The 17257-nt window shown below is 35.3% G+C and overlaps 1 protein-coding gene across 8 annotated transcripts in view; it reads left to right on the forward strand.

Annotated features, from left to right (window-relative positions):
* The window catches only part of WDFY3 (WD repeat and FYVE domain containing 3), a 280210-nt gene that overhangs the window by 184959 nt on the left and 77994 nt on the right, over nucleotides 1–17257 (forward strand). For 7 of the 8 annotated variants that reach the window (XM_047855191.1, XM_047855189.1, XM_047855183.1 and 4 more), the window contains 8 exons: nucleotides 1513–1703; nucleotides 3341–3493; nucleotides 7118–7191; nucleotides 7278–7439; nucleotides 8839–8933; nucleotides 12655–12775; nucleotides 13004–13221; nucleotides 16685–16920. In XM_047855191.1, coding sequence (XP_047711147.1) covers nucleotides 1513–1703; nucleotides 3341–3493; nucleotides 7118–7191; nucleotides 7278–7439; nucleotides 8839–8933; nucleotides 12655–12775; nucleotides 13004–13221; nucleotides 16685–16920 — 1250 coding nt within the window. The remainder of the gene's footprint in view (nucleotides 1–1512; nucleotides 1704–3340; nucleotides 3494–7117; nucleotides 7192–7277; nucleotides 7440–8838; nucleotides 8934–12654; nucleotides 12776–13003; nucleotides 13222–16684; nucleotides 16921–17257) is intronic. The other variant, XM_047855185.1, reaches the window with a different exon arrangement.

Consider the following 17257-nt stretch of genomic DNA (forward strand, 5'->3'; position numbering starts at 1 on the left):
ATGGACGCTGACTATTTCTGTGTAATTTCAAGGTAAATTTCACACTTACATTTAGGGACAGATGTAAAGACTTAGAGAAATATTGAGGAAAATTGCATAGTTTTCTTCAGTGTTGGTGACACCCATGAGTGTATCTATTATTTGGAAGTGAGGTAGACATAAGAGCTTTGGAGTGTAAACAGTGAATCCAACTATAGTAAACATTAGAGCTGGTAGACATTCTGCAGAGCCTTATACCTGATGTCTGCTTAAAAAGAGTTGATTTTTTTTTTTTATTAGATAGAATCCTGAGACATAATCCAGTCAGGTGATTCAAAATTCAGAACCAGCCATTCTATATTTAACACACAAATCAATACATAATATTGGTTCTCTTTAGATTAGCAGAAAGTTAGCGTTACGCAAGTCAGACTCCTCCATGTTTACCAGACATTGGCAATTTTTATTGTCTCAATATGCACATGTCTTAACTTTGGTTTTTTTCTTTAACTACACTGCGTGATAAAGCAGTTTCCTTTATGCTAAGACACATAGTGGTTTTTCTGTATTTGATAACAGCAAGTATTTACTGAGCCTGAACTATGTCCTTTGCAAAAATATAGCAGCACATGGAATAGTAGAAAGACCAGTGGGTGAAGACTTCAAAGATTGAGGTTCTAGCTCCTATTCTGTCACTCTGTGGCATTACACCAGACATTTGAGTTCTTTAGACTTCAACTTCTTATCTGTAAACTAGTAATATTGGTCCTAATTACCTTACAAGGTAGTTTTCAAAATTTTGTGCCATAATATATGCAAGTATTATGCATGCTGCAAAGCATATAAAAATATAAAACCATGTTAGTTTAATTTTTGGAAAACTCAATCTTGATTAATAGACAAACAACATTCAAACAATGCCTTTTTTTAAAAACAAGGTTAGGAATATAGATGCAATTTTTTTTAGTTGACATGAAGTTAGTTCTAGGCCTGTGTTTCCACATGATTATGCTCTCCTGGGGTCACTGATGCAGTGTTACTCAGACTAGGAGAGCTTTGAGTGATGGTCAGTGAGGTGCCCTGCTTGGCTTCTCTTGGGAATACTTGGTCCTTGCGTGGATGACATCCGCATCCCATTCCCCAGTTCAGAGTTAAAGTGCTGTTGCCCTCCCCAAGTTTATTCCCCAGCAGTACCTAATAAAGCATTCTCACTCACCTCAGAAATGTGTTCCCAATGCCTCTGTGCTTTTTCTTTATAGTGTCCAAAGCTACACAGTCTGAACCTTTGGGCTTGCTCTCAAACCCAGCCCTTCTCTACTCACTCCTTTACTCCCACCTCATCTCTGAGAGTGTAGACATTCGCATTTATTACCTTCCACATCCTACCTTGGATTTGTTTTTAGAATTTTTGTTTTAAGATAGAGGTGTTTATTTACTTTTAAGTATAATTTAAAATTAAATACTTCTTAAGATGATTTATTCAGTTCTTGTTTACATGGGGAATTTAATTATTCTTCACTATCTTTTGATCAGGAGTAAGAACATTTGTCCCTAAGCCTGTTGCCACTACTTTGCAGTACATTGGTGGAGCTGCAGCCATCCTGGGCCTGGTGGCCATGGCTTCTGATGTGGAAGGGCTCTATGCAGCAGTCAAGGCCCTGGTTTGTGTGGTCAAGAGTAACCCACTAGCCAGCAAAGAAATGGAAAGAATCAAGGGCTACCAGGTTTGTAACCATAGAGCTTTGCCTTCACTTTACTCGGCATTGAAAAAAAAATCTTCTCAATTTTCATTATACGTATTTTTTTCAAACTCTGGAAGAATGATCTCATCCAAGTAAACTTTAAAAGTCAGTACTTTGGGGCGCCTGGGTGGCGCAGTTGGTTAAGCGTCCGACTTCAGCCAGGTCACGATCTCGCGGTCCGTGAGTTCGAGCCCCGCGTCAGGCTCTGGGCTGATGGCTCAGAGCCTGGAGCCTGTTTCCGATTCTGTGTCTCCCTCTATCTCTGCCCCTCCCCCGTTCATGCTCTGTCTCTCTCTGTCCCAAAAATAAATAAACGTTGAAAAAAAAAAAAATTTTTTTTAAAAGTCAGTACTTTTTAGTAAAACTAATGTATTTCAAATGAGAAGATGAATTGTTTATTTTGGCTCAAGCTTTTTAACCTATTGCACCAAATCTCACTTCCTAAACTCTTGAATTAGGCTGTGTTATCTCAGTATAGCTTTGATATATTTCATAGATTTGCTAGTTTGGAGTTATTTTCCTCTATGGAAATAGGAGTGGAATGAAATAGGGTCATATTGCCAGCTGCTCTAGAGACTGCCAGATGGGTGATAGATCCAGAGATTTCCCTGTTTTCCTTGTCTCTCCCTTCCACACCTGGTCGTCTTTATCCCCCCCTTTACTTACCTAGTGGATGTGAGAGCCACTGTATAATATCTGTGCCATTGCTAATCCTGAATAGTCATGTGGGATTTAAAATATATACAGTGTTCATATATTCACAATCTACTAGGTTTAGGCAGAAAATGATTTGTCAGAAGAGAAACAAGTATTTGGAGCAAGATTAAATCCCTCTAGTGTAGGTGAAGTACAAATGCCTTTTCTAACTTGTAGCCAGTAGTTCATTAGTAGTGAATAAACTGTTTACTGTTTACTGTAGATTTAATCACACTATTTTGGTAAGTGTTTTATTTTGCAGAACTTTCAAAATGATTGTTGTGGCATATTTTACCATGAAAATATACAAACCATCTAAATGTTCCAACAGTATGAGAATGACTAATAATTCTAAAACCATTCCAGAACCTATCATTCAACCTTTTTTAAAAATTTTTTTTAATGTTTATTTTTGAGAGAGAGAGTGCAAGCAGGGAAGGGCAGTGGGGTGGAAGGAACAGAGGATCGGAAGCAGGCTCTGTGCTGACAACAGACAGCTTGATATGGGGCTCGAACTCGCAATCCGTGAGATCTGACCTGAGCCGAAGTCAAGACGCTTAACCGACTAAGCCATCCAAGCACCCCACATTCACCCGTTTTAAAATTGTAATCATGAAGTCTATGTTGCAAAAGAAAAATCCTTTCAATAAAATGTTATGGGAAAAAGAGAAAAAATTGTATGCATATGATGGCAACAATTTACATATATATGAATTGAAAAGGTAAAAGATATTTTAATGATAGTGATAGGATTACCCTTCATTTCAGATTTCTCTAATGTTCTATTGTCATAATAAAAATATAGAAGTCAGCTTAGAAGTCTTAGGAATTGCTTTACATAGAGGTCTCCCACGTGTGTTTGTGTGTGTGTGTGTATGTTTGTGATGACTGATCAAAGGGCATTTGGTATTGCTTCCTTTTAGTTGCTGGCAATGCTGCTTAAGAAGAAACGTTCCCTCCTCAACAGCCACATTCTCCATCTAACGTTTTCCTTGGTGGGAACTGTTGATAGTGGACATGAGACCTCCATTATTCCAAATTCAACTGCCTTCCAGGATCTACTCTGTGATTTCGAAGTATGTACATGAATACTAACTGGTAATATATAGTCAGTGAATCCATTTCTTATTCTGTATGTTGATAGAGTTAACTTTTAAATATTTATTTTAGTATTAAACACATAGTTTAATATTAAATAATAGTTTAGTATTGAACTATTATTTAAACCCCCTGTGGAGCTGTTGGCTTCGTGTGTAGAGAGATCATGTCTCCATCTATATCCCTGCCACCCACAGTGGTGCCTAGTACTTAATGTGTGCTAGCTGTAAAGTCTAGGCTGGAACTCTTCTGCCTCATAAATACTGTAAGCTCTGTCTTGTCAGTTATTTTAAATCCCTAACAAACAGGCTGTGTGCCCTAATTGCTTTCCTGAAACGTTATCTGGAAGTGTATTAGCAGCCTGGCCCCATACTCCATCTTTAGTACCCACAGCTCCAGAGCAAATGATGCAGGGTCTCCCTCTTTTCACAGCACTCGCCCTCAGGCAGCACTGTCCTGGCTCCTGTGTCTTTCTCACTGCTTTCCCCATAATTTTCTGGCTCTGGAATTTTCATTATTTTACATAAAATCGTCCACTGTCTTTATTGTTTTTATCATTTTCTTTCTTTGAGGTTCTTACCCCATCCCATAGCCTCATCTTCTATGAAGTTGAGCCCCGAATCTGAATCTCTAGCTTGACATCTAATTTCCACACTTAGTTCCGATCTCTTGCTCAACATTTTCGTTTTATGTCCCAGCAACACCTAAACTGAACTTAACCATCCTTCCCCAAATTAGTTCTTCCTTCTAACTTCTGTTTCTATTAATAATACCACCATGTCCCTAGTCACTGAGGCTTGAAATTGAAAAATCATCCCTCTTCTTCTTCCCTGTTTATAAACAGTCTGAAATTAAGTCCTATAGACTGTACTTCCATATTTCATGTAGTTGACCCTTTTGTTTCTACTTTGACATCCTAGTCTAAGCCCTAATCAACTCCTCTTACCTACTAGGATAACTATCACTTCTTTCCCCCTTTCCTCAGCCTGTCCATAGATCTTTTGACCTCATTCTTTCTGAGGCATAATCGTATCACTCCTTCAGAAACTTGCAGTGATTTCCCTTCCAACACAATAAAGTATACATTTCTCAACCCGATATTTAAAATTATAATACACAAACCTCTCATTCTTTTAGAAAATACCTACTGAGCATCTTTGAGCCGGGCATTGTGTTAGGTGCTAATGATGTGAAAATAAAAGATAGAGTCCTTGCCTCCAGGCATTTAGTCCATTAGAAGAGAAAAGCAAATAAATAGACGATTAAAAACTTGTGAAAGCACAGAGGTAAAGGTATGCAGAGAGAACTCTGGTAGTACTAAGGAAACCTACCTAATGAAGCCCGGCTTGTTTTCATCTGGTAACTGATATGTTTAAATCATGGGTTACTTTTAGTTTTAAGTATCTGATTAAAATCTTATAATACAAACATCAGAAATTTAGTTGTTTGACAAGTTTTGGCTTCATTTTAAATTACCCTTGCACACTTTATGGCATCATATAGCATTCCTAATTACTGCAAGCCATAATCGTCTATAATACTTAATTCATCCTATTTTTAAAACAGCATTTGACAGATAAAAGTAAAGTACTGGTGATAGAATATAGGCATTTTCTTTTTTAGTGGTTGTTCTAGAATTTATAATAGACCTCTATAATGATTCAGTCTGTCTTCAAAGTATATTATACCACTTTACCTAGAGTGTAGAAACCTTGCAAAGATACACTTCCATTTCTCTCCTTCTGTCCTGTGTGCTCTTATTGTCCAGCATTTTACTTCTATATGTTTATGGATCTCCACAATACTTTCTGTATTATTTTTGCTTAAATAGTTATCTTTTAAAGACATTCAAAAATTCTTTTATACATAATTACTTACATATATAATATTCATGGCATTTTTTTCCTTTGTATAGATCCAGATTTCCATCTTATATAATTCTTCCAAATGAAAAACTTCCTTTAACATTTTTCATAGTGCCTAGTAGCCTTAAATTCTCTGTCTAAAAAAGTCTTTATTTTTTTCTTTTTTTGAAAGGTATTTTTGCATAGAATAGAATTCTAGTAAACTGTTCAAAATTCTTTTTATACCTTAAAGATGTCAGTCACTCCATTGTTTTTTTTTTTTTATATTTCTTCTGCTTGGAGTCTGTTGACTTTTAGATCTGTGAGTTTGTCATTTTTATCAAATTCAAAATTTTTAGCCATTATTTTTCCAGCTATTTTTCCTTGTGCCCTCCCCACCACCTTTTCTGGACTCCAATTACATATGTGATAGATTACTTGGTATTTTTCTGCAAGTCTCTAATGCTCTATCTAGTAATTTCTTTTTCATTCTTTTTCTCATGCTCGATTTTGAGTTGTGTCTTCAAGCTCACTGATTTATTTTCTGCAGTGTCCAATCTGCTGTTAGTTCCATCCATTTTTTTTATTTTAAATATTTTTTATTTTAAATATTTTACTTCTCATCTGTAGAAGTTCATTTTGCATCTTTGGTTCTTTTCTGTTTCTCCTTCCCATATTCAGATTTTTGGTGACATTCTTTAGCATGTGGAGCCTATTTTTTTATTTATTATTTTTTAAAGTTTATTTATTTATTCTGAGAGAGAGTGAGCTGGAATGGGGGAGGGGCAGAGAGCTGGGGAGAGAAAGAGAACCCCAAGCAGGCTCTACACTGTCAGTGCAGAGTCTGACGCACTTGAACCCATGAGCCACAAGATCACAACCTGAGCCAAAATCAGGAGTCAGAGGCTTAACCAACTGAGCCACTCAGGTGCCCTTGGAGCATATTTTTAATAGCTTTTTTAAAGTCCTAATAATCTAATATCTGTCATTTCTGGGCTATATGTAATAATTGATTTTTCTCCTACTTATGTGTCCTATTTTCCTTTTTCTTTGCATACTTGGTAATTTTTTATTGTATACTGAATTTTACATCATTAAGTGCTAGACTTCGTTGTTTTCCCTTATAAAAGTATTGAACTTTGCTCTGGCATTGTAGTTATATTTTTGATGCACACTATTAGGATTTGTTAGGGTGGCCCTAGAGTTACCTTTAGTCTAGCACGAACACTCAGTTTTTCACTTCTAAGGCCTCTACCTAACTCCCCATGTATTATGAAATCTACCCACTCTTTGGTGGGAGTGCAAACTAGTCTCAGACCTTTGTTAAGTTCCAGGAATTGTTTGATGTACAGTTCTGCAGTGGTTATTTCCAATTTTGGACCCCACATGAGATTTCGGTCACTTAGTCTTTGTGTTCAATGCATAGCATTCAGTATTCATTCTTTTCCGTATGTTGTGTTCAGTATTCAGTAATAATATTCAGTCACTGATTTCCATATAAGCTTTCTATAGATCTTGCCTTTCCAGTTGTTTAGGAGGGTAATTCCATAGCAATTAATCCTTTATAAAGAGAACCAGAAGTCTTCTGTACAAACAGTTTCATAGGGCTTCACCAAATAAAAATTTATAAAGTGGTTATAGTCAGTTAGTTATATAAGTGAAATAAGTTCTGTGTGCTGCATTTATGTTTGTTGGATAGTCATTTGGGTATTTCTTAGCCCTAAATATACCAACCACTCTTCTTTCTTTTTATTGTAGGTTTGGCTCCATGCACCGTATGAACTTCATCTTTCCTTATTTGAACACTTTATTGAGCTGCTCACTGAGTCCAGGTATTAGTTAATATCTGTGTAGTTTATTTTTCAATTATAGAAGAGATGATAAGCACAGACCATATGAAGTCTTCTTTCTCTTATAGTGAAGCTTCAAAGAATGCCAAATTAATGAGGGAATTCCAGCTAATCCCCAAGTTGCTCCTGACTCTTCGAGATATGTCTTTATCCCAGCCTACCATTGCTGCCATTAGTAATGTGCTGAGCTTCTTACTGCAAGGTTTTCCCAACAGCAATGATCTGCTCAGGTAGTGACAACTTCTGCATCTGTCTGTTTATTAACTAAAAGTACCAATGAGATTAAAATGAATGAGACGAAATTGGTTCTTAGGCCTGTGTGATACCTATAATGTTAACATTCAAGATATTTGTAAGCACAAAAAATATTCCCTTGTCTTTATAAAGCAAAACCAGTTGTTGTCATTAGTGAACGAGAAAATATGTAGGACTGAGCCCAGTGAGAGTTTGCCCTGGACATAAAAGTGTTCAGTATAGGAATTTTTGGTATGTCTTCCCTAAGCCCTACTACTTCTCAAGTGTATGTGCACAAGTGTGCACATGTGCATGTGCACACACACACACACACCCTGTAGCAGGCATGCCATCTCTTTTATATATTTATTTTCTATCACCCAGACAGATGGTGATATTTTATCTTTGTATATTTCAAACCTTTTATATGATGTATTATTTTGCTGCTAATGAGAAATGGCTTAAGACATATTTATGGATTATCTGTAGAATAGTTTTACTCACCACCTGGTAATTCCCATCTTAGCCAAAAATGGAAGGAAAAAGCTGTCTAACCAAAGTATTTTCCGAATAGAGAATTGTTTAAACTCAGTTTGACTGTTTTCATGTAATCAACCAGGTATCACAGGTGAAAATCAGAGTGACTGATTAGAGTATTCCCAGTAGACTAGTCTCTGATTTGTGTAGCATGTAAATCACTCACTTTGATATTCATTTACCTTGAAGACATTTTTGTAACTTGGCAAAAGATTTAAAACTGGAGTTTAAAAATTATTTTGGAGATAATTGTTTATTGCAATTTAACATTTATTTAAATCTAGATTTAAATAGTTCCATTCTGGAACTCTTAATGATCACTTTGTTAAAATTATCCCTGAAACCTATCAAGTTTTTTGTTTTTCTCTACTTTACAGATTAAGAATTAAAACCCAGAGAAGTTAAGCTACTTGCCTCAAGTAACAAGATTAAAAACTGATAGAGCCAAGATTTTAACATTACCTGTGTTTCCAAAACCCAGGTTCTTGTCTTTTAGGCTACAGTTGATCCACATAGATAATGTTAGGACTTTATTTATTTATTTATTTTATTTTTTTAGGACATTTTAATTTGGATCATACTGTTTGGTTCTCTAAGTGCATTAAAGGGTTAGTACATTAAAGGACTCATTTCTGGGGGAATATATTTTTGCCTATTTTAAAACATTGTTACAGGTAATGTTAATTGAGATGGTCCTAGGGGAAGTAAACCAAATGCAATCACCTAAAGGTCTGTAAGAGATTATTTAAAACAAGGAGTACTACTTTTTCATTTCTTTGTGTTTTCTTTCTTTATATTTTTGGTTTTTTCGGGCAGAGAAAAATCTAAAATCTGTAACTTTTTTTCTTATATTTAAAGGTTTGGCCAGTTTATTTCTTCTACTTTACCAACGTTTGCAGTTTGTGAGAAATTTGTAGTTATGGAAATAAACAATGAAGAGAAGCTTGATACTGGTGAGCTAAGTCTGGGGCTTGAAAAGTAATTACCACGCCCCGTTTTCTGGCACAATTTAGAATTACATATGATGCTATTATATTACTTTTCTCCTTACGTTTCTTTTTCTGGTCTTTCGCAGTTGTATTTAAGTCTGTACAATATGCAGAAGTACAAAATTACCTATGGAATTTAATAGGGTGTGGATTTTACTTTAAAACTAAAATCTTCCCTGGAGGTGGGTGGGGAGATGGGGAAATAACAGGGACAAAGAGCATACTTACCAACAAGCACGGAGAAATGTATAGAACTGTTGAGTCATTGTCCACCTGAAACTGGTACAACACTGGATGTTAATTATACATGAATTAAAAACACAGTCTTAAAGCAGTGAAAAAAGAAAAGTCACGGAGATGAAAGGTACAGCATAAGGGAATATAGTCAGTGGTATTATAATAGTGTTGTGTGGTGACAGATGGTAGGTACACTTGTGAGCATAGCATAACATACAGAGTTGTCAAATCACTGTAAAAACAAACTTAAAAATAGAATATATTAATTAAATCTTTCGTATTCTTAGAGGATTCATAGCAGTGTTCCTTTAAATAGCAAACTCTTCTGTGTGACTTTTGTTTTTTAAGTTTATTTATTTATTTTGAGAGAGAGAGCGGAGACAAGGCAGAGTGAGGGGGGAGAGAGGATCCCAAGCAGGCTCCTTGCTGTCAGCACAGAGCTGGATGCGGGTCTCAAACTCTGAAAATGTGAGATCATGACCTGAGCCGAAATCAAGAGTTGGATTCTTAGCTGACTGAGCTCCCTAGGAGCCTCAACTCTGTGATCTTTGAGCATTAATTGACTTTTTAAAATTTATATACATTTCTTTAGAAACACACTTGCTAGTGTGAATTATATGTGTATAACTATTATTTTTGTCTTCCTGTTAAAGATTTAGTAGTCACTTAGAAAAAAACATTTTACTTAGAATCTTTTATGTAAATATAAAATGAAAGTAGTTTCATAAGTTGCGGGATTTGGGGTCCATGACAACCATTTTTTTTTAATTTGGTGCATGTTTTTTATTCATATGTTCTTCATGTGGTGCATGTTTTTCCCCCCTTGTTCTGTATTTTTCCTGTTATATATTCTAGGATAGGAGATTTGTTTGGAAAGCATTGAAAGAACCTTTTATTTTTATTTACTTTTAGGTTAATTTAAGTCACCTCTTAACCCAGTGTGGGGCTCAAACTCACAACCCCAAGAACCAGAGTCACTTACTCTTCTCACTGAGCAGCCAGGCACTCCAGAAGAACCTTTTAGGTTGACTTATAATTAAATTCACAATATCTTATATTTGTCAGCATTACTTACATTATTACCTGTAATGTTACATTGTTCCAAAATCGTATCACATAAATGATTTCCCTTACGCCACTATCCACCTGGGCAGGGGAGAAAAATACTGTTGAGTCAGTGCCTCACAAAGGTGTTCTCCTCCATGTTGGCTATACCGCCTGGCACACAGCCTCTGCAGTGCTTCATGAATAAGAAGAGAAGTGTTGTAATCATGTTTTTCAAAAGAGAAACTAAGATTTGAGAGGCTGAATGATTTGCTGCAAATGCTAACAGAACATAAGACTGCTGATGACCACTCATCTACTGCCTCATTTGGAACAATGTTGATGTTTCTTTGGTAAAGCGAATTAGCAGAGGATAAGAAGCATAAGATAAAATCAATGAATAACACTTACTGAGTGCTTAATGTCTGCCAGGTACTATTTAAGTGCTTTTTATATTCCTGTAACAATTCTATGAAATAGGTATTATTGCTCTCCTAGTTTTACAAGGGGAGAAACTGAGGCCTAGAAAGATGAGTAAAAGACATTTACCTGAGATCATACTACTTCCATTTGAACCCAGGCAATCCAGACCAACATTGTAAGCTTTTTTTAACCACTACATTTTTCTTTCATATGCACAGATTATATCTTAGCTCTGAATTAATATAAGCCAAGTAAACAGATATTATTGAAAGTACTTTAAAAATCTTTGGAAATATAGAACACTTGTTTCAAGTATAAAAAGATGTGAGACAAATATTTCTCTAGTCTCCATATTTCTTGCTAGTTGTTGAATTCAATTAGCACAACTAGTGTAAAATTTCCTTTGAGAAGAGTACAGTAGTGGGGATGTATAAATTAGCAAATTTTTCTGTTGATACGCCAAGTTCATTAGTATTCTCATCACTTCATTGCCATTTGAAATAATAGAGAAAGTCAGAAGCACACTGTTGGTCTTGTTAGTATATGACATTGTTTATTTGATATGAACTGAAGATTACATTAACTATAATATAATGTTCCAAATAAAACCATAGTTTTTTCTTTGAAGTAGTTTATATAGCATTCAGGATACACCTACAAAAAATAAAATGGTTTGAATAATGCTGAAGAGCAATATAATAGTGCAGAATAAAATAGCATAAAAGGGTAGTGCACTGTGGAAGAAAGCATCAGTCGGAGTGGAAACAACTTAAGCTGGAAGTTCAGAGTTTATTGTTTTAAACTGTATTTGAAAATTAAGAGAAGCAAAACTGACAGAAAACTAGATATAAATCTAAGGAGAATTTTTCATTTCTGTTGGATCACCATTTTCCTGAAAAGAAGTAATTGAAAAGGAAATAATTGAAAGGAAGTGATTCTTATCTCAATTTAGGTTGTGTGGTATGTTTTCAACAAAGCAATTTATCAAATACCAGTCTTCCCTCTTAGAAGGGAAGGGAATCTTGAATTCCCCTAGGTAAGCTTGAGGCATCCTTACCAATGTTTAAGGCACAAAATTAGCATTTTAAAAGGTAATGTTTAAAGGCAAAAAGTGTCTCTTGCCCAAACAAGTAAAAGCATACAACTAATGTAGCCCGAACTTCAATTCTGGAATAAAGGAAGGCCTGGGGACTGTGATTTGCCAGCCCATAGCCCATCAGTGTCCCGGCTGGGCCCAGAAGTCCGCACCATGCCATTGAGAACCATAAGCTTTCTGTCTCCCTCCCTTGCTTTTCCAGTTTCTCTTGTACACTTGTGTGCCTTTGCCTCTCTTCTGTGCTATTTAATTCAAAGTCTCCTTTATTACAGTTACTGAATAGTTTATGCTTCCTATTTTTCATTTTTAAATTTGGTAAATTTAACTATATATATCCTTCAAAATGAAACTGGAAATTAAGGATTTGGATTGTTGTTTTTATTCACGTGACTAATTTCCCCTCTGTTGGTGGTGGTGGAGAAATATTAATGTAAGAAAAGATTTACAGTCTTTTATTACTTGTTTAGATAATGTCAAATATAAATGAACAATTTTCAGGATTCTAAAGTACTCCTAGAGAAAATGTTTTCTTTCTTTTTTTTTTTTTTAATTTATTTTTGAGAGAGAGAAAAAAAGACAGTATGCAGGTGGGGGAGGGGCGGAGAGAGAGGGGGAGACACAGAATCCAAAGCAGGCTCCAGGCTCTAAGCTGTCAGCACAGAGCCTGACATGGGGCTCGAACCCACAAACTGCGAGATCATGACCTGAGCCAAAGTCAGACACTTAACCAACTGAGCCTCCCTTTAAAATTTTTTTTAAAAGTTTATTTTTGGAGAAAATGTTTTCTAAAAGATGTAATTTTCGGTGAGATTTCTTAGAACAGTGTTATATATTTTATACTGGTTTATCTACTAAGGCAATTTAATGTATATATTTTCATTGTAGGAACTGAAGAAGACTTTGGAGGTCTTGTATCTGCTAATCTTATACTTTTGAGGAACAGACTTCTAGATATCTTGCTAAAACTAGTTTATACATCTAAAGAAAAGACAAGCATTAATTTGCAGTAAGTAAGATCTTTTTAGAATTGATGGTACCAGTGGTTATCACTAGTTAATTCATAGTAGACAATAGCAAGAATTGCTACTTTTAATAGATCTTTTGAACTTTGCAATTTATCGTATCTTGAGAACAAAACCTAGTCTTACTTATGTATGTTTTTAAATTAGAAATCCTAACACTTGAAATTAATATTCTGTTTTTTTCTTCTTCTTAATTATCTACCTTTACACAGAGCTTGTGAAGAACTGGTTAGGACACTGGGCTTCGACTGGATTATGATGTTCATGGAAGAACACTTGCACTCCACCACAGTTACAGCAGCCATGAGGATTCTTGTCGTGCTGCTGAGTAATCAGTCCATTCTCATCAAGTTTAAGGAAGGACTCAGCGGTGGAGGGTGGCTGGAACAGACAGATTCTGTCTTAACTAATAAGATTGGAACTGTATTAGGTATGGGACTTTTACCATCAGCTGCTATAAGATAAGCTGTGGTACTTTGTTTTTAAATCTTGTGAAAGCTTACAGTCCTCAGTTCATCTGACAGCCATTAAGAGTCATGAATTTGAATGAATGAATGAACAGCTTAGAAAGTTTCAAATTTTGCATTTTGAAGTGCAAATCAAGCTGAAGTTAGGATATTCAAGATGTGAAAACTCAAGGGAATTCCTTATCATCTTTTGTTGTATACTTCCCTTTCTTATGTATAAGTAAGTAATTAGCAAATCATCCAAACTCAGTTAATAATAATCAGTATTTTGAGTGCTTGCTCTGTGCCAGTTACTAAACATTTTCATTTTCACGGTCGTTCTATGAGGTATAAATACTATCATAGCCATTTTACTTATGAGAAAACCAAGCATAGGTATGAAGTCACTTGTCAGCTAAGTGTCAACATTTGTATCCAGGTCGATTAGATCAAAAGTCCATGCTTTTAACCGTTTTATGATATTGCCTCTCAAAGATTTAATTAGCTCGAGGTTTCAGCCAAATTTCCTTATTCTCTGCTTGCTAGTTCTGTGCTATTTTCAATGTGGGACTGAGCATTTAAGTAATATTAGAAAATTACAGTTTCCTATGTTAGATTCATTTGAGCAGCTATATTTCTATTCATGTTAGTGTTCTCATTTTAGAAAATATATATTTAAAATAATGTTTTTATTGAAAACCAGTCACTCAATTCATAAAGTATTTTTTAAATTCTTGAAATATATATTTTAAAATATATTTGTCTTTATAATATTACATTTTAAAATCATATATAGTTATATTCTGGAATAAGCATAAAAAATACCTGTTTACCCTTATCAGGTGGGAAAATTAGGGATCCAAATTGAATATGTGATTTATCTGTTAAAAAAAAAAAAAAAGTAAAAGCATCAATACCTAAGTGATGCCTGCATCTGATTCATATGTCAAAGAAAATGATACAAGACTGAGTATACAACATAAGATTCTTTTACTGTTATTTCACATTGGAAAATGTCTTAAGAAACTTTGTAATGAAAGGAATTTACGGTGAAATGATTGCTCGAGAAAATTGATGGCTTTGAAATATATATTCGACATTATCATTATAGACACTTTCATGGTTTAAAAACAATGACTATTTTACATTGACTCTAGGGGAGGGATATAGCCTACAAATGTTATTGTTAGGAACAGTTTGGTAGCAAGACACTGCACTTGTTGACCTTAATGATAGCTACTAAGAGAGCAAGCAATGGAAGGCACAGCAGAATGTGAGTTCTGTGGAGTATGAGAGTTTCAAACACTAACGGAGAGCACCACTTCCCACTGAAGGCCAAAAACCACAGTAGTAACACCTGAGGTTTATATAGCACATTGTGCTTTACAGAATTCTTTAACATGTTTCATCTCTTTTGAGCTTCATGATTATGGAGTCAGGTATATATTTTATGGATTTGTTATACTTCATATGAAATAAAGCTAGTAAGTAAAACTTAAGGAATAATTTCTCTAATTAGGAAAGTAAGACTGTTACATGCATAAGGTTCCTGAGTCAGACAGTATTGGTGTCTGAGTAACCGTCTTCTAAGTGTTAGTCCTGTTCTTTTGTCTGTAGTATCAGAAAAAGGTGCCTTTTCTATATCTGGCCTGACTTCATGCCTTGGAATTTGTCTTCTTTTATACCTGCTTACAAATTGCATATGCTCTTCTCGTTCTCAGAGCGAAATCTAGGAACTTAAGTGTAATTTAAATTTGGTTCAATTTAACTAAATTTTCCCTGAATACTTGTGTGATCACACACATATAGGTGTATGTATTACAGATATGTGTCCTATTATTTGATTCTGTTTCTGTCTGATGTGATGAGCAACCTAATGTCTTTGTTTTATTCACATTTGGTAGTTTTGTCAAATTTTTTTTATAAAAATACCTTCCACATAGCTGTAATTTGAATCTAAATTAATGTTTAATTGTTAATAACATGTTAAGTATTCCTTAAGATTAATTATAGGGAAAAATAGAAAGGCAAATGAATGTTGGTATTGGTTTTCATTTAGGACCTGAAGTTTATTCAAAATTTATTTTCCTATTTAATGTATAAAATACCACCTTATGTCTTCTGACTTCTTAAAGCTCAAGACTTTTTTATACTGGTGATTTCAGTGAGAATTCACTATAGGCAAAAATCACCAGCGGCCGGGTCTTTCAGAAATGTAGCAGTGTCATTAAGAAGACCAGGGGACACCGTGTAACTTCACAGGCTCTAAAACAGACATCAGCTCAAATCCTAGCAGCAGCAATCTTCAACTTGGTGATTTTGAACAAACTGCATATTTTCCGTGTTATAGAAAGGATAATAGTAATCTCTGACTCACATGTTCATTGTGTGTGAGAAATGAGATGATATGGGAAAGAGGTCGGTAAATTGCTATACAATTTTTTAATTAGACAAACATCAGAAGATTAATTCACAACACATGAAGCAGTTGGTTAGGATGAAATTATTAAAAAGCTAGCTGGATGCAAATTTCTCTTTTATTATTTTAAATAGTAGCAAGTTACATGCTTACTTCATCCTAGAAAAAAGAAATTGGAAGGAAAAAATGAATATTCACTTGAAATACAGATTGCTCCAGAGTAGAAATCAATCCTTCATCTCTTGGTTGCCCTTCATACAAGTTTTACACTGAAACTCTGACCAACGTTTATTCTGTTCGGAGAACTGTGCTAGATTTGGGGAGGGAGAAGAACTAACTATTGGAGTTGTGTCCTGATGAGTTATGTTATGGAGGGAGCAAGATTGCTAGAAAGGCTGATGCTGCGTAAGCCACGTCCGCAAGCCCTGACCCCGTCCTGGTAGAGCTGTGTTTCTGGGAAGAATTCTGCATAGACAGCCACAGTCCAGGAGTGCTGGGGAACTTCCGAACGGAATTACAGATCAGTTTGCTTATTTATTCTGTCTTGTCTCAAAACTTGTAGATGACTTAAAGTTAACTAGGTTAATATGATCTTCAGGACAAATGACCTATATTAACTGAATATAGTTCATTATAATTATATGCTAAATATAGCAGTTTTAGTTTTTTAAGGTACATTTTTGTAGCATCCTAACTTTGACTCTATTTTGAATTTTACTTTCTTCTTAGGGAAATGTTAGAGCTCGTTTGAGGTCCTTTTAATGAGTGGAATTTATATTCTCTCTTGTATCCGATTGTCTCAGATATTTTTCAAGACCTGTGTTCTAATAAACAGGCTTGCTGAAATCAGAGATAGTAAAGACAACTTGTAACTGGAAGATGAATTCAACAGTGGAGTAGTTAATTGCCTTTATTAACATGAACACTCTGGATAGAAATGTCACATATACTGAATTACTCCTTTCTTTGTTAATATAGCACGGCAGTCGATTACTGATTACTTACTGTTACCTTTCCTCTCCTCTTAGGATTCAACGTGGGCAGGAGTGCTGGTGGGCGATCGACGGTCAGGGAGATTAACCGTGATGCTTGTCATTTTCCTGGTTTCCCAGTTCTTCAGTCCTTCCTTCCTAAACACACTAATGTCCCTGCTCTCTACTTTCTCCTCATGGCACTGTTTCTGCAGCAGCCAGTTAGTGAGCTGCCTGAGAACCTGCAGGTCAGTGTGCCTGTCATCAGCAGCCGGTGTAAGCAGGGTTGCCAGGTAGGAATGATCTAGTAAGGTGGAAGTGTGATTATACGTGCCGCAAAACCCCCACAGGGTGATGATGGGCTGCTCACAATAAAACCAAAGGGATTCCATTCCTTTCTCACATGTAGGATTTGGTTTGGGACAGAAAAATATGAAGCTACCATAGAAAACTTTAGCAAAAAGAAGTCCTTTTTTCCCTCTGTGGTCTTTTTTTTTTTTTTTTTTTTAATTACTCTCTGTGATTCCATATGCATAAAGACTTTGGATGGTATTTTAAATGGAGATCTGAAGAATTCAAGTTCTGTGATGTTATCTAGAAGTATAATGGCATTTCTATAGAATTAAAAAT

Source organism: Prionailurus viverrinus, chromosome B1 (assembly GCF_022837055.1).
Source record: "Prionailurus viverrinus isolate Anna chromosome B1, UM_Priviv_1.0, whole genome shotgun sequence".
Classification (NCBI taxonomy): domain Eukaryota; kingdom Metazoa; phylum Chordata; class Mammalia; order Carnivora; family Felidae; genus Prionailurus; species Prionailurus viverrinus.